Below are 18,108 nucleotides of genomic sequence, written 5' to 3'. Positions count from 1 at the left end.
CTTGCTACGCTCACATAAGGACGCAGCTTTGTTAACACCAGCCTTGTCTTGCATTTGTGAGTGGTGAGGCGGGTTTCAGAGTGGGCGTGGGGCAGAACCAGTGTCGCTAACACACCTTCCGGGGTGTCTGACCCCAGCTCCCCCATCCTTGAATGGGTCTCCGCGTGCCTGTCAAACTGGGCTGGGTCCCCACTTCTGCCTTCCTGGTGCCCCTTTCTACGGACCACTGTGTGCTGTGGGCCTATGTGGAGAGCCCACGTGCGGCCAGCTCCTGAAAACGAGACCGCGGTCTAAGTGGACGGATGAGTCAGGAAGTGTGGCAGGGGCTGCTATGACGACGCCCAGGAGGCCCAAATCACAGCTCTACGATGGGGTCTCAGCTCCGTGCTCTCCGGGACCGACCCTCACCCCTCCCAGCGGGAAGGTGCCAGAGCAGCCGTCCAGGTCTGCACAGCGGTACCGGCTCCTGCTGGGGGAAGCCTTGAACTGCGGACGCTCCCTCCAGGTGCGGTTCGAGCACCCCACTTCCGCGGAGGCTCCCAGGCCTCACGCGGGGCTGAGGAAGGGGCTTCTTGCCGGGCCCCCCAGGGTGGTGTTCGCTGTGCTGCCGGGGCTGGGGGCTGCCCACAGGCTCTGCGCGGAGGAAGGGCGTTGCAGACCCCATGGGCCAGCAGGGTGCCCAGGGCGATGGGCAGGGGCGTGGCACTCACCCCATCCCTGGCCCCCTGCTGTCTTCTCCCCTCTGGCCTGGGATCTCCCCACCATCACAATGAACCCCGCGTCGGGCCCTGCTCCGACCCGGCTGCGAGTCTCCCGCAGAACTCTGGGCCAGCAGCTCGGGGCGGCTTTGTCTGTTGGAACCGAAGGGTCTTCTCAGTCCTTCATCTGCCTTCCAACGGGAAAGTGAGAGAGCAGTGCGAGGGGCTAGAGGGACCCAAGAGCCCTTTTTTCAGGGTGGGCCGGACAGGGCCGGGTCTGTAGGCTGCTGGGAATGAGCAAGGAAAGGCTGGCGCGGGCCCGGGAGTGACGCAATCGTACGGAGCAGTGTCGCTGAATAACTGGGTGTCTTGGGCACATGTGGTGGGGGGTGGGGACAGTGGGGGCTTGGCAGCGAAGTTCCAGAAGCCTCATCCAGAGAGGAACAGGTGCGCTGTCCTTCAGCCACTAGGCTGATGTTCTGCTGGGAGCCAAGTGCAGGACTGGAGCAGACAGGGCCCTGGGGCAGCTCAGGGTCTGGAAGGCAGCAGGAAGGATGCAGGAGGGACCTCGAGGAGAGGCGGGGCACCAATGGGGACTCACAGCCCGCGGTGCAGCACTCGGGGCCTGTGATGGTGGCCGCAGCAACCGGGAAGCAGGGCTGCGGGGCGCAGGGGACAGACCAGTGGGAAAATGCCGGCCCGCGCTGGTGGTGTCGCCAGGTGTGGCAGCAAACACCAGCGCGGGCCGGGAGCAAGCCCAGGGGTAGGAAATGCCTATAAGAGGACGGGCTGCGGAGGGTGCATCAGACCCAATGGGTCGGCAGGTGTGGCCAACACAGCGGCGCCACCCACAGGCAGGAATCGTCCTGGGAGCCCGGTGTGTTCAAAGGGCACAGAAACTCAGGAAGGGGCTGAGACATGACCTTGAACTCAGGAGGGCACGGGGAGAGGTTCTGGTGGAGGAGGATGGGGTCAGAAAAGCCGTGTCAAGAGCGCCTTCCGATTCTGAGAGGGGAGGGTGACAAGAGCCCTAAGCTGCCTGCTGGCGGCCCAGCTGTGTGCAAGGGCAGGTAGGGGGCGCTGCAGCCTCGGGGTAACCCCAGCTGGGGGGGGTCCTCTCCCCACAGAGCCAGGGGCCCTTCGCGGACGCAACCACTTGGAAATTTGACGGTTTCTCTAGCTGTCGACCGGGCTCTCCGGGGGCTGGGTTGGGATGATTCACACCCAGAGCCCCGCCCAGCCCCCACAATCCTGCATCTGAACGACGACACCAACTATGGGAACTTGAGTCAAACCTTGAAATATATGAAAATAGCGTCAGCTTTTTGCCACAGCCTCAGGTCACCTCTGCGGCGAACAGAGGACACAGGAACAGGCCCTGGTCTCGGAGCCGGATGCTGAGAGGGGAGGGGAGTGCCTGTGTTGGGCCCCGACCCTAGCCCCGCCACGAGGCACGTCGCCAGAGCCCTGCCACACCCTGGGATTACCTCCGGGGCTCCTGAGGCCGAGGGTCAGGCGAGTGCTGGGAAGGGGGTACCTGCTGGGGGGCTTGTGCGGATGCATCTCACTGGTGGGAGGCAACCAGGCCGCAGGCTGTTTCTGCGCTGTAGCCCAGAGCATGGTGGCCCGGTGAGCGGCCTGTGCGGACAGCCAGCGGCGCTGTGCCCTCAGGCTCCTGGCCGCAGCCCTGCCACACTCCTGCGGGGAGCTGTTCCCTACCCTGCGCCCCCATGGCCACCCTAGTACTTGCACAGGAGCCAGGCTCTACCTCTCTGAGCAGCGCATCCCTCCAGTTCCAGGACATGTGGACAGCTGGGATGTTCCTTTCCAGGGGGTGAGGTGGACATCTAAACCTGAACCCCGGGCCCATCAGTCAGAACTGAGACCCCCCCCCCCCGACCATAGCCTCTCATCAACCAGACTCGGGACACCTTCTCAGCGGGCCTTTGCCCAGAGTCCCAGGAAAATCCTGTGGCATGTGTCCGAGGGATGGTCTGGCCAGTGTCTCCCCAAGAAGTCCCGCTCGCTGCGTGTCCAAAGCTGACGGCTGGTACTGGACAGACTGACACCAGGAAGCCCAGCTCCAGAGCAAGCAGCAAGCCGCCCGTGATTGTTGCCTGAAACTAGTCTGAGGTTTTCTGTCCCTCGCAGCCCAGTCTTTGACTTGAGTGATGGTCTCTTGCCTGTTTCAGCTTTTCCAGATTACATCTCCCATCCTTCATGGCTTAAAGACAGTTAAAACCTGCTCAGAATGGCACTTTAAGGCCTTAAAAGTTCCCCACTAGCCCTACTGATCTACATGTGAACACCCAAACTCGTCTTCCACAGCTGCAGGGTAGAGCTCCTCGCACACCTTCACAGCGGGTCAGCTTCTAGCAACTTTCATCACGGCATCCGTCTCCGGCACTCTCCTGAAACCTCCGGTTTCCTGTGTCTTCTCTTGTTTGCAGACCAAGCAGGTCAAGGAACCGGGGCTAACGGCCGATGACACTGTTAACAACGGTTAGGAGCCTGCAGAACTAAGAGGAGAATAAAAGGGTTTTCATCCCCGGGTGAGGCTCAGCCCGGAAAGCCTCTATTAGGACCACGCACAGTGGTGCGAAGGGCGGGGCTGAGGCAGGAGCGCCGGGGTGCGCAGGCCCTACCGCGGCTGGCAGGGCTGAAGGGATTCTCCAAGTACACTCTCACTGACGGCAAGCCAGCTCTTTGCCAAGTTTCCTGAAAATTTCCACAAGCATGTGAATAATTACAATCGTCAACCTCCGGCCACTGCCCGCCCTGCCTCTCCTGATGAGCCGTGGCTCTCCGTCCCATCCCACGAGCCCTGCGGCCGGCGGCTCCGGACCCTGAGGTGCAAAGAGGAGGCCGACTGAGCATTTCTAAGTGGAACTGCAGCCTTTGGACAGCGTGCGCTCTCAGGCATTTAGAAGAAGACATTAAATGCAAAGAAAATGTATGTTTTCAGTAAAAACAAACCACAGTTAGTGAATAATGTGAGAATCCAATTTTATTTTGTAACAAGTAGAAGGATGTCCCCGTTGCAAACAGAACAGTAATGTTAACAGAGGTTACTGGCCTCTTTTGTGACAAGAGTCTTAAAATGTTTCCTTGGACAGAAATTTAAAACTTTTCAACCACATACCATCTAGCTCCCCCAAAATAAAAAAATTAGCCTACTTCTCCACAGTCTCCTACCATTCCCGTACCTTGTACAGGTTATTCAATGGCAGCTTTTTATCTTTAAAATAGATCAGACACCCAAGTAAAAGCCTACCTCACAGCTGCAGTGAGCTCCCCACTCTACACCTCTCTCCTTTAAATTAAAAATATTTCCAAAAGATGATGAATTAATGTACGTTTACAAAGCAGGACTTGCTCACTCCTGAAAGTACTTTCAAGTAAATTCTCACTTTTCAAATAGTTTAAGAAATTCTGTTTATAATGCAAAGTACTTTATCCACATTTTTTTCAAAACAAAAAATTCTCACAATGTATTTGAGAAGCAAACAAGATAAAATATAAAATTTTAATTTTTACCTATAAGCCAGTCACAGCAGCAATGCTACAAACGACACCAAATCTCCTAATTCCCTTCCCAATATTCATCTATAAAGATAACAGCTAAAAAAAAAAGAAACCCCACATACCCCCCCCCACCGGAAGCTACAAGGTTAAACAGAAGGCTAGGCTGCACGTCTTCGTCTCCCGAGGGTCAGAGGTAGTAGAGGCGGTTGGACAGGGACAGGTTGGGCTCCCTGTGAATGCTCTGGCCCACCAGGAAAGCCAGCTTGTGGGCATACTGGCAAGGAGCGGGGACGCGGATGACACCCTTGAGTGGAAGAAACACGAGGCTGTTACTCTCGACCTGCTCCCGGCAGCACTCAGCCCAGTATTAACTAGAAAAGCCTCTGAAAACAGAGCGACTTCTGTCTTGAAAATCGGAGCTCACAGATGAGCGGACACGTCCCCAGGGAGACCCACTTACTGGCCAGTTGTAGTAGACGTGACATAGCTTGTACGTGAGCCTCTGTATGTGGTCTGGCTTCAGGCCACTGCTGTCGTAGATGACATTATAGTGCGTGGGCGAAACACTGCCACTTCTCACCGCCTGGCTCACAATAAAAAAATCATACCTGGAATTACAAGAGAAAAGCCACATGGAAAGGAGACTTATGGGTCTGAAAGCTGAAATTAACGTGGGTCCCGTTTCCTCCAGAGAAAAGATCCTGTATTCTAAGGGATGCTGACCTCTTCAGGATGAAATGTGCTTCCTTCAGGTCCATAACACTTGTTCTCATGGACTGTTCTGGAACACTTACCTGTGACCGAGGCTTCAGAAACCACTATTACTTAGATTTCAAATACGTGTCACTGGTGCCGCGGGGCGTTCACCATGTGGGCGGGCTGCCAGCCACAGCGGCGTCGGGGAGGACGGCAGCAGCGGGGCAAGGAGAGCAGCTCTCGATTCAGGCACTGCTGTTCCCAAAATACACTTTTATCACAGGACCTTTCCCTCTCTCGCTGTTCCGTGGTTGCGCAACAAAAACATCCTTCATTTTAATCATTAAGGATGCAAAGCAGACTCTTGGAGGACCGGAGAAGCTGCAGGGATGGTAGCACAACCAGTGCAGGGCCCAAAGGCTAGAGCAGACCGCAGGAGTGCGGACAGAGCACAGGACACCCGTTCCCCCCACTTTCTGGGTAGCAGGAGCACCGGGCCAGAGATCCGGTCATCCGCCCTCGTGAAGCTACAAGGTAATTACCTATGCAGCTTGCTAGGTCCACTGAAGCTACAAACATCAGAACACCGCGACCCTACACACACACGACCAAGTGCCCTAAGCCGCAGAGAAATCCCAGCAGAGCTCGAGTCAGAGACTACAGATCTTAGTCCCGACTCGGGTGCCTGAGCGCTCAGAGTGCTGGCCACAGCCGGGACAGGTGACGCCCACGACGGGGCTTCTCCAGGCATGTGCAGAGCCTCAGATGCTAAGTTCTAAATAGCATCCAGTAAAAAGTAATGAGATATTCTCATACTTCAAAATTCAACTTGGATTTTACCCAGTCTGTCTCCACCAGCTGTCTCCAGGTCAGTGCTGGCCCTGAGCCACGGGCAGCAGAGCAGGACGAGTGTCAGCAGGGGGCACGGGGGTTGGGGGGTCACTTGGACCGGTTAGAAGGTCCTGTAGGAAAGGAGCTCGCTGTATTACTGTCTTAGCCACAGTCTCCCTCAGCTGATTTCCCCACAAGCAGAATCCTTCTGCAGCACCGCCATGACTGACACGAGCCTGAGACAGAAGTCCAAAATAACACATCTCAACACGGACATGTCCACTCCCTGTCACGAACACAACTAATTAAAGGTAACTAAAAATCTATTATTGTTGCTCTATGTGAAGTTAGCGTAGTGAAGCCTCATTTACCCGACGTCAGTACAGGAAGGACGTTCCACATTAGCAGCTTTGCCCCGCGGCCGGCACTTCAGCCTGACCAAAGTTCCTTCCCAAAACTCCATCACACTGAGAAAGAGGAACGGCCCTCCCAGCGCGCTCTCCTGGAGCGGCCAAAGAGCCGCCACCCCGCACGATTTACTGCACCCTAGGCCTCGCCCCCTAAAAGCGTTTCCGAGGATCCAGCAAGCCTTAGCCCAACCGCTGCACCCTTGGGTGCCAACAGCACTGCCTGTGGCCCCCTTGTGCCCATGGATGTCCTAGCCAGCTGGCTTTCCTATGACAAAATGCAGCTCCAAATTACACAAAAAAGTTTTGTTTACTCAGAAGCCACTTTTCTTATCTGCAATTGTGTTTCAGCTGCAACTTTTTGACCTCTGGATGACAGCAAGCCGTTACAGATCTAAAACTTTATACTAGGAGACAGGAATCTGAGGACAAGGTCACAAGTGAATAAAATACAAAACAATCCACGGCAGCAGAGCTCCCCCTTGGTATGTACGATTAGTGCCGCAGACGGTACCCTCTTCCCCCAAAGGCAACTGGACAGAAACCTGTTTACCATTTCAGATACGAACGAATCACAGGCTTTAGTAATATTATGAGATCAAACTGATTGAAGACTTTAGTATTTATCAGAAATAGAAGAAAAAGTAAATGTGCTGAAGTTGATAAATAAGAAAACAATCGTGTAACCGCACAAAACTTACCATTCTGGTCTGGTAACTTCTACGTCAATAACCGTCCCGGGAAGTGGGTTCTGAAGTCTTCCTCCAGACTGAGCAAAAAATCTGGCATTCACTCGTTTCTTCACCACAATGACCGTTAGTCTTGGGCTGAAAGAGGATGATGATGGTGAATGTAATGACTGTCTGTCCTGCTTCCAGGCAGCCGACCATCCAGACACTCCCATTCCCATCTACCATTTAAATGGAAACCTCTCTCCTTCTCAAGGCAGAGTATCTGTCCAAGCTGTGAACGGCCCTAGACAAGGACCAGGAGTAAGGTGGGGTGGTGGGGGGGAGAACACAGGACAGCAGGTGAGGCAGGGTTGTGTGCACAGCTGGCCTGGCACACAGAAGTGGTACATTCAGCATGCTTCCATGCACACAACCTGGAACACTCTTCAGCAGGCATTTTCTGCTATGTGAGAGAGGATCTGGAGTCTAGAGCTGCTGGGAGGGAAGCTCATTTGAGCAGTGTCAAAGTCTAACCCAGCACTACCATTCCATGAGGTATCGGGTCTCCCTCCCGGGGCCCAATCACCTCTCAGCTCACCACATACTGGCAGAGGACTGCCCTTTGCATCCCCACTGCACCCTGCCGCCCGATGCCACTCTCCAGCTGGTCTCCCTATGCCCAGATCCCTTCCTCTGAGCGTCAGCACTGCACCTAAGCCATCTACTGGCCCTAACATGCCTTCTGGCTCTCCAGAGGCCAGCTGTTCAGGTGGCAGCACCTGTGGGTTGGAATATGGTTCACACCTTTTCTGCCAGCTCTGAAAAGTCCATTCAGAGCCAGTGCTTGAAGACACAACCGTGCTGGAGCACAGGGATGGGCGTACGGAAGGCACCCGGGAACCGTGCTGGTGTGTATTAGACATTTGAGAGAGAAGACCATTACCCATGCCTCTATTTTTCCTGCGCCCCTTTCCCAACCAGAACGTTAGTTCTTACAGAGCAGAAATACTCTTAATTCCAAACTGTGGGACACAGCTTTATGTACAGTGGGATCTGGAAGGTCTGGCTTAGGAAGGTTGTTTACAGTGTGCTGTCTGGACAAATGATCAAAAAGACCCTGAAGTGGGAGCTTCTGTTTGACAAGCAAGCTCATTGGGCTCCTTCATGATAGTCCAATAAGCAAATCCCAAAGGGACAGGGGGTGAGTTTACGTAAGCAGAAGGCACTTGTAGAAGTAATCACCATCTACCCCAGGAGGGCTAGTGCTGCCCAGTTCTTGTTGCTTCGGATGTAGCAAAGCCAGGCTCAGGAGTCTGAGGCCAAAGTGGATGAGTCCTCTGACATCACAAGAAACAACTGAGCAAATGTGAGGACAGAAAGGTCATCAGTATGCTCTGACGTTTCAGTTTGTTCTTATATCAAATATCTGAAGTCAGTGTATCAGAATGGATAAAAAAACAAAGCCCATCAATATGTGTCTATAAGAAACTCATTTTAGACCCAAAGACGCCTCCAGATTTAAAATGAGGGGGTGGAAAACAATTTACCGTGCTAATGGGCATCAAAAGAAAGCTGGGGTGGCAATCCTTATATCAGATAAATTAGATGTTAAGCCAAAGGCTATAATAAGGGATAAGGTAGGACACTGTATCATACTCAAAGGGTCTGTCCAACAAGATCATCTAACAATTGTAAATATCTATGTCCCTAACATGGGAGCAGCCAACTATATAAATCAATCAATAACAAAGTCAAAGAAACACCTTGACAATAATACAATAATAGCAGGGGACTTTAACAACCCCTCACTGAAATGGACAGATCATCCAAACAAAAGATCAACAAGGAAATAAAGGACTTAAATGACACACTGGACCAGATGGACATCACAGATATATTCAGAACATTCCATCCCAAAGCAACAGAATACACATTCTTCTCTAGTGCACAAGGAACATTCTCCAGAATAGATCACATCCTGGGTAACAAATCGGGTCTCAACCAGTACCAAAAGATTGGGATCATTCCCTGCATATTTTCAGACCACAATACTCTGAAGCTAGAACTCAATCACAAGAGGAAAGGTGAAAAGAACTCAGATCCATGGAGGCTAAAGAACATCCTACTAAAGAATGAATGGGTCAACCAGGAAATTAAAGAAGAATTTTAAAAATCCATGGAAACAAATGATAATGAAAACACAACTGCTCAAAATCTGTGGGACACAGCAAAGGCAGTCCTGAGAGGAAAGTACATAGCGATGCAAGCCTTTCTCAAGAAACAAGAAAGGTCTCAAGTACACAACCTAATCCTACACCTAAAGGAGCTGGAGAAAAAAACAGCCAAGAAAGCCTAAACCCAGCAGGAGAAGAGAAATAATAAAGATCAGAGCAGAAATCAATGAAATAGAAACCAAAAGAACACTAGAACAGATCAACGAAACTAGGAGCTGGTTCTTTGAAAGAATTAAATAAGATTGATACCCCCCTGGCCAGACTTATCAATTAGAAAAGAGAAAGGACCCAAATAAATAAAACCATGAATGAAAGAGATCACAACCAACACCAAAGAAATACAATTATAAGAACATATTATGAGCAACTATAAGCCAGCAAATTTGACAACATGAAAGAAATAGATGCATTCCTAGAGATGTATAAACGACCACAACTGAACCAGGAAGAAATAGAAAACCTGAACAGCCCCATAACCATTAAGGAGATTGAAGCAGTCATCAAAAATCTCCGAACAAACAAGAGCCCAGGGCGAGATGGCTTCCCAGGGCAAGATGGCTTCCCAAGGGAATTCTACCAAACATTTAAAGAAGAATCAATTCTTATTCTCCTGAAACTGTTCCAAAAAATAGAAATGGAAGGAAAACTCCCAAACTCATTTTATGAGGCCAGCATGACCTTGATCCCAAAATTAAAGACCCCATCAAAAAAGAGAATTACAAACCAATATCCTTGATGAACACAGATGTGAAAATTCTCACCAAAATACTAGCCAACAGGATCCAACAGTACATTAAAAGGATTATTCACACGAACAAGTGGGATTTATTTCAGGGCTGCAAGGTTGGTTCAACATCTGCAAATCAATCAGTGTGATATAATACATTAATAAAAGAAAGAACAAGAACCATATGATACTCTCAAGAGAAGCTGAAAAAGCATTTGACAAAGTACAGCATCCTTTCTTGATCAAAACTCTTCAAAGTGTAGGGATAGAGAGTACATACCTCAATACCATCAAAGCCATCTATGAAAACCCCATAGCAAATATCATCCTCAATGGAGAAAACAGAGCTTTTCTGCTAAGGTCAGGAACACAGCAGGGATGTCCACTGTCACCACTGCTATTCAACATAGTTCTAGAGTCCCAGCCTCCATAAATAAAAGGCATCTAAATTGGGAAAGAAGTCAAACTCTCACTCTTTGCAGACGATATGAAACTTTATGTGGAAAACCCAAAAGACTCCACCCCAAAACTGCTAGAATTTGTACAGGAATTCAGTGAAATGTCAAGATATAAAATCAATGCACAGAAATCAGTTGCATTTCTATCCACTAATGAGACAGAAGAAAGAGAAATTAAGGAATTGAACCTGTTTACAATTGCACCAGAAACCATAAAATGCCTAAGAATAAACCAAACAGGGAAAGGATCTGTCCTCAAAAAACTATAAACCACTCATTAAATAAATTGAGGAAGACACAAAGAAATGGAAAAATGTTCCATGTTCATGGAGTGGAAGAAAAATATTGTTAAAATTTCCATACCACCCATAGCAATCTACACAGTGAGTGCGATACCTATCAAAATGCCATCATTATTTTTCACAGAGCTGGATCAAATAGTCCTAAAATTTGTATGGAATCAGAAAAGACCCCCAGATAGCCAAAGGAAATGTTGAAAAAGAAAACCAACCTGGAGGCATCACAATTCCATATGTCTAGCTTTATTACAAAGTTGTCATCATCAAGACAGCATGGTACTGGCACAAAAACAGACACATAGATCCACAGAACAAAACAGAGAGCCCAGATATGGACCCTCAACTCTATTGTCAACTAATCTCTGATGAAGAAGGAGAGAATGTCCAATGGAAAAGGGACAGTCTCTTCAATAAATGTTGCTGGGGAAATGGGACAGCCATATGCAGAAGAATGAAACTGGACCATTGTCTTACACCACACACAAAAGCAGACCCAAAATGGATGGAAGACCTAAATGGAATCCATCAAAATCCTAGAGAACACAGGCAGCAACCTCTTTGACCTCAGCCACAGCAACTTCTTCCTAGAAACATCGCCAAAGACAAGGGAAGCAAGGGCAAAAATGAACTACTGGGACTTCATCAAGATTAAAAGCTTTTGCACAGCCAAGGAAAAAGTCCACAAAACCAAAAGACAGCTGACAGAATGGGAGAAGATATTTGCAAATGACTTATCAGATAAAGGGCTAGTATCCAAAATCTATAAAGAACTTATCAAACTCAACACCCAAAGAACAAATAATCCAGTCAAGAAATGGGCAGAAAACATGAAGACATTTCTCCAAAGAGGACATACAAATGGCTAACAGACGTGGAAAAGTGCTCCACGTCTCTTGGCATCAGGGAAATACAAATCAAAACCACAGTGAGATCCCACCTCACACCAGTCAGAATGGCTAAAATTAACAAGTTAGGAAACGACAGGTGTTGGCAAGGATGCGGAGGAAGGGGAGCCCTCCTACACTGCTGGTGGGAATGCAAGCTGGTGCAGCCCCTCTGGAAAACAGCATGGAGATTCCTCAAAAAATTGAAAGTAGAACTACCCTATCACCCAGCAATCACACTACTGGGTATTTATCCCGAAGATATAAATGCAGGGATCTGAAGGAGCACGTGTACCCCAGTGTTTATAGCAGCAATGTCCACAATAGCCGAATTGTGGAAAGAGCCCAGATGTCCATCGGCAGATGAATGGATAAAGAAGATGTGGTGTATATATACACAATGGAATATCACTCAGCTATCAAATAATGAAATCTTGGGACACCTGGGTGGCTCAGTCGGTGAAGAATTAGCCTTCGGCTCAGGTCATGACCTTAAGGTCCCGGGATCGAGCCCCGCATCAGACTCCCTGCTCTGTGGGAAGCCTGCTTCTCTCTCTGCCTGCCACTCTGCCTGCTTGTGCGCTCTGACAAATAAAATCTTAAAAAAAATGAAATTTTGCCATTTGAAACAGTGTGAATGGAACTAGAACACGTTATGCTAAGCGAAGTAAGTCAATAAGAAGAAAACAATTATATGATTTCACTCATATGTCGAATTTGAGAAGCAAAACAGGAGCATGGAGCAAGGGAGGGAAAAATAAAATATGATGAAAATAAAAAAGGAAGCAAACCACAAGAGTCTCTTAACTCTAGGAAATAGGGTTGCTAGAGGGAGAGGGGGGCTGGGGTAACTGGGGGGATGGCAATTATAAAGGAGGATATGTGATGTAATGAGCACTGGGTGTTGCATGCAATTGATGAATCACTAAATTCTACCTCTAAAACTCATAAATACACTGTATATTAAATGAATTTAAATAAATAAATTTAAATAAAGATTGATACATCAATTTTTTTTAAGTGCAGAATCAGCATTTAGAATCTGGCCACAGAAGACTTGAAAGTGTCCTCCAATTCAGCTAGAAATAAGCAGCAAGCTCTTAATGCCTGCCCCACAGGCCCTATAAATCACACTCAGCCCAGATATATGGTCAGTCAGTGGGTTTCAAAATCCCTCATTTCTACAATACCAAATGCTGGCTAAAGAGGTCTGACAAAAATAACCAGTGTTGCAATATGCATGTGCAAGCCTAAACAGGCCTCTCAGGTTTCCTGAGTACCCTTAAAATTGGATTTACGCATCTTTATGTTACACTACTAAACTCTGAATACAACAGTCCCTGAGCTCCGCTTGCTCCCAATCTGACAGAGCACAACACACAACTTCCTGAAACAAAGGCCTGGAGTAGGTATGCAGAGCCACTGCCCAATGGCAGGGACGAGGAGGCGTGGAGGCGTGGAGGGGGGCGGAGCCCAGCATGGGTTTCAGGGCCACCAAGCACACTGCCCTCACGTGTGCACACCATCCAAAAGGAGAAAAGTAACATCATCTCCTGGGACACTAATCACACGTCAACCATCTTACCGAGATCAAGTACCAGTCGAGTTCACAAAGAAATCAAACAGGTATTCACTATATAAAGAAACTGAGAAAGAGTAAATTAAGACTGTTTGGATTTTATTCTGTTAACCAGTTCTGTGGATGCCTATAGATGTACTGGAATTCTCCAGTACCCACACGTCAAAGGGGGCAGGCAGAGAACTGGCAAAAGTGTCATTTGTCTTTCCTCCCCTCTAGGGAGGGACCCTCTACATGCCCACTCTGCATGTCCAGCCCTCCCCCTTCCACGCCCTCAAACCCCACTGCATCCTTGAGGTTGGATTCACACTTACCTTTGCATCTGGGAACACTAATTTCAAAGATAAAAGGGTATAAGAAGAAAATGCTTTACAGTTTGCATGCTTACTTGTAACCTCTACCAACAGATTTCAGGCAATCCAGAAACTGGGGCACTTCATAGTTGACCAGCGTTTTCAGCTGGCCGTCGCCCACGCCGTCCCGATACACAATGATCCGACTGGGCATGTATTCATTGCAGCTGTTCCAAGCCCGCAGGGCAGCTGAAAGCCAGCCAGCAAAGGGTTAAATCAATTAACAGGATACAAACGCTGTAATTCTGTCCAGAATTTCAGTAACACAGAGACCAGGACAGCAACACGACAGGACACTAACCTTGTAAGCAGACTTTGAGCCCATCTACAAGTTCTTGTCCTCGATCTTGAAACACACAGCGCGAGAACCAGCTGTTCAGAGAGACGAGGACAAGGGCGAGAACGGCACTATCTACAAGCTGCTCCTTTAGGAGCACTGTGCCTTCGCTTTCCACAGCAGCTCGTCATGTTTAACCCCTTTTAAGATACCTGCTAACATCTCCAGTACTTTGTAAAATCTAGACAGGACCAGACACTCATAACACCACAAACCAAGCTTTTTTTTTTTACTATAAATCAATACTACAATTCCCTTGCTGAAGACAAGATAAAATCTAAACTGTAATACCCAGAGACAGTTCATAGTCTTAGTTCTAAGAAAAGCACTGAAAAGTAATCCACCACGTTGAAACACAAGTGACTGGGTAAACTGAAGTGGATTTTCCAAAAGAAAATCAACACAAAAACTTTAAAGGACATTTCAGCAGTCAAAAAAAAATTATTAAAGATGTCTCAGAGATGGTCACATTTAACGAGAGACATCCTCCCCCAAAGAGAAATAATCATAAAATAGCCTGAAACGTAATCTGATTACTGTAGATTAAGGGCCAGTGAACAATGTCAAAAACAGCAGGGTAGCTAACTTCCCTGCTTATCTAATGTAAGAGAAGTCAACCGGTTGTAAAGAAAGAAGGGATTCAGCCCACACCTCAAGCCTCACAGACCCCCAGAGCACAGGTCCTGCACTTCCACCTGCTCCCACCCACGTCCACTTCCGCGCTCTACTGCCCAGCCCTGCGCTCACCGGGTCATCCCCTCGTTGATACTTGCGACAAATCCTGCAATCGACCTCCGTCCAGCTGTGGTGTCATGGTAACAGTCAATGCCGACTATCATCGCCAGTTTTAGCTTTAAGAAAAATACTGTAGTTTTAGATACAACAGAGTCCCAGCAGTATTTAGAAAGTAAACCCATTCTTTCTCAAGCAATGAGAACTCTCATGCACCAGGTCAATCAAACTTACAGGCATGTCAACCCTCCAGAGCTCTCCACCCATCTTGCAGTTCATCTGCAGGGCGATCTTGGTGGCAATGGCCATGACTGTCTGCTGCTTGCCGAGAGTCCGGGCCACCACACACTGACTCGGGGTAGGGCAATCTGTGCACAAGTATTTTTTAATAGCATCATATTTGTCTTTCCGGTTACTCGACAACAGACAGACAACCTGAAACCAAAAGAATGTTCTCATTACGGAGAATCGGGAAGCTGCTGAAGTTCAAGGAAGAGAAGGGGAACCACACCTGCCCCCTGAGCATAAATGTCAGCGTCTGTGGCACAGAGCTAACACGCAGCACGGTAACTGCTGCACACTGCTCACCCCACTCCCCTCGTGATAGATGCCAACACAAGGAAGGAGTCCACCTGAAGTCATTGACTCAAAACTGAACACCACGAGAACTTAAATACGTTCCAGCACCAGCCTGGGATAACTCAGAGATGGGAAACAGAGCAAAACCACGCTCACAGTTCTCATTTACGGACGATCCACCTAAAATCATGGCTTTTAAACTTTTTTTTTTAAAAAGATTTATTTATTTGACAGAGATAGCAAGAGAGGGAACACAAGCAGGGGAAGTGGGACAGGGAGACACCTGTCTCCGCCAAGCAGAGAGCCCGATGCAAGGCTCGATCCCAGGATCATGACCTGAGTTGAAGGCAGATACTTCACCAATGAGCCACCCAGGCACCCCTTGGCTTTTAAACTTAAAGCTCTGGCCTGAGAACCACACTATGATCACACTATGAAATTTCCTAGGAAGTCCATGGGCAATTCTGGGGACCACACAGAGTGCCTAATCTGAACACATCCTGCCGGAAAGGGGAAGATTTAGTCAAAGACACAAACTTCCAGTTGTGAACTGAGGAAGTTCTAGGGGTCTACTGTACAGCGTGGCAAGCGCAGTCAACAATGCTGAGGTGTGGACTTGAGAGATGCTGAAGACTAGAGCTGAAATGTTCTTGGTACAAAAAAATCAACTTGTAATCATGTGAGGCGGCGAGGGAACTAGCCTGCTGTGACAGTCACTCTGCAACTCACACATGTATCAAAGGGTCTCACCACACACCTCCAGCTCGCAGGGCATGTGTCGGTCAGATCTCAGTGCAAATAAAACCACCAGTTCCTGCCCAGTCCGAGTCTGTGTTTAGAGCTGAACCCAGCTCTTTGACTCACTGCTGTGCTCTCCAATTTATACTCCCAGATTCTCCCCTCTTTTCCCTAGCCCCCAACAAAATCACTTTGCCATCCTAGGCATCTTTATCACTGCAGACAATGGAATCGTGCTCCACCTGTAGCATTTAAGTAAGAGATGAAAGGCCAGAAAGGGAACAGATTAGCTGAAGCCAATTTGCTTCTTCGGTTTAAAGCCACATACATATGCTGTTTACCGCTATATCTGTCTCTGCCACGCTTAGTTGCCTGCTGAACAACTAAGTACGAACTTTTACTTTTGTGGCTCTTCTCCACGAAATTTCCTGGAATTGAAGCCTTTGGATCCAAATTTCCGATGGCTTTGTCCCCCCAGCCCTTCCTCACCAGCTGCAGTGCAAATAACAAGCTCCCAGACACAAGGCTCCAGCCAGAGTTCACGCAGCTAGCTGCCTTACGAAAGTAAAATACATGTTCTGTAGCCAGTTTGTAAACCCAATTAAAACATTTCAAACTCAAATTCTAAGATTTATAGTTTTTTTTTAAAAAGTCATCTGAGGACAAGTACCTATGTATCAGTTAGCTACTTACTATCTGGGTATCTGAGGTCACCTTCTGCTGTAAGACTCTCAAATAGGCTTCGGTTCGATCATCCACTTCAATCCTAGAATGGAAATTCATTATCCTACATTCAGAAAAAGTAATGAAAGATGTACCGTACATAAAAAAAAAATGTTCTAAAGATTATCACACATGAAACACTCCTGTATAAATGTAAAATAAAAACAAGGCAGCCATGTAGGCAGAAGGTTGTTTCTAACGCAAATGGCAGCAAGAATCTGAGAAACAGTGCCGCCGGCTCTCCCCCATTCTCCAGTGACTAATAATACATTTCTGCATCCCCATGACATGCGCTGTATCAGACCTTTAAACTAATATAACCTAGTTACCGTGTTTAACATTTTTATCACTTTTGCGTTCCCACACCCTCCAAAAGACTACTAATCAACGTTCAGAGTAGAAATGACTTGATAAACTTACATTATTGCTTTTTTCATTTGTATGCCCATGGCTGGTGTAACTTTAAATAGATTTTGTATCAGTGAATTGGCTGCTTCATAATTTCTTCGAGTATAGATCAACAGCCAGTTATCTAGCGGCTTAACACTAATTAATGGTGCACCTCTTGTTTCTTTTGACCAATCTGCAAATTGTGGATTGTAATCAAACTAGAAGAAAGTTCAGAGACACTGTGAATTCCGCTGTCTGTTCTCAGTGACGAAGCCAACAAGTCTGTACCCACTTTCCCATGGCATTCTGATCCTTGGGGGACTATGCCTCCATTGGGACTCGAGGGACAGATGAAATGCCCTGCTGGGGGAGAACGATGCAGAAGCGTGTCCGAGGAGGATGGTGTCACTGCCACGCAAGCGCCTCAGCCTTGTGAGCAGGCCCTCCCCCCAGTGCTTCCTGTGCCCTCCTTCATCTTCCGAGACACGACAGGGACAGGCGTTACATCCCTTGTGATAAAGACAAAACAAACATGGCTTGGGAAGGTAGGCAGCTCGATAGGGTGTCGGGTGCTGCAAGCAAGGCAGAAAGCTCAGCAAGTTGAGGCACCGTGACATGGGGTACGGCCCCACAGAGGAAACCCCAGCATCGTTCCCGTGTCCCCACACCCGCAGCACAGGGGTGTCTATGCTGACCATTACCATGGGGACAATGACCACACCTACAGGTGAAACACTAACTACATGGCCAAGGTGTCGTTCCTACATGGAGAAGGCAGAGGGCAGTCATCTATGAAAGGATGTTAAAGTTCTGGCCCTTCCCCTGCTTCCAGGACACAAAAATACTTTGGCAATACTCGCTTTCCTTTTCTGAGGGGAAAGCATAAAAGGCCTCACAATATTTAATACATATATCCCTACCAACAAATGGTCCGGCCAAAAATGAATTCAAATAAATTGAAAGTTTTCTATAGAAAAGATCACCTCAGTGGCAGCCAAAATACCAACCCACTCACTTAAAATTCTTCTCTACCTTAAGTAATTCTGCTATGAGCATCACGTTAGGCCAGCCTTCAGTGACGCCTCCTTGGTGCCCCCCCCCCCCGCCCCCCGGCACGGCCACCTCCTCTCTCCCCGGTGCTGACAGGGAGAGAGGAGGTGAGGAACGCAGGCCACCACGTAACAGGGTTTTTCAGCCTAACTGAACCAGACCCAAACCTCATGTGATTGACAACTGAAGAAGTGCCT

The 18,108-nt window shown here is 48.3% G+C and overlaps 1 protein-coding gene across 1 annotated transcript in view; it reads right to left on the bottom strand.

The window, feature by feature from the left end:
• Positions 1-4,410: 4,410 nt before the first annotated feature.
• Positions 4,411-18,108, bottom strand: part of PIWIL1 (piwi like RNA-mediated gene silencing 1) — a 28,679-nt gene continuing 14,981 nt past the window's right edge. The window contains exons 12-20 of the mRNA XM_046025592.1: positions 16,892-17,079; positions 16,442-16,514; positions 14,666-14,866; positions 14,447-14,550; positions 13,664-13,734; positions 13,398-13,551; positions 6,859-6,984; positions 4,684-4,831; positions 4,411-4,527 (exon numbers count right to left, since the gene is read on the bottom strand). Of these exons, the coding sequence (XP_045881548.1) occupies positions 4,411-4,527; positions 4,684-4,831; positions 6,859-6,984; positions 13,398-13,551; positions 13,664-13,734; positions 14,447-14,550; positions 14,666-14,866; positions 16,442-16,514; positions 16,892-17,079 (1,182 nt within the window). The remainder of the gene's footprint in view (positions 4,528-4,683; positions 4,832-6,858; positions 6,985-13,397; positions 13,552-13,663; positions 13,735-14,446; positions 14,551-14,665; positions 14,867-16,441; positions 16,515-16,891; positions 17,080-18,108) is intronic.

Source organism: Meles meles, chromosome 12 (genome assembly GCF_922984935.1).
Source record: "Meles meles chromosome 12, mMelMel3.1 paternal haplotype, whole genome shotgun sequence".
In the NCBI taxonomy this organism is placed as follows: Eukaryota; Metazoa; Chordata; class Mammalia; order Carnivora; family Mustelidae; genus Meles; species Meles meles.
This window is presented reverse-complemented; position numbering and strand designations above follow the sequence as displayed.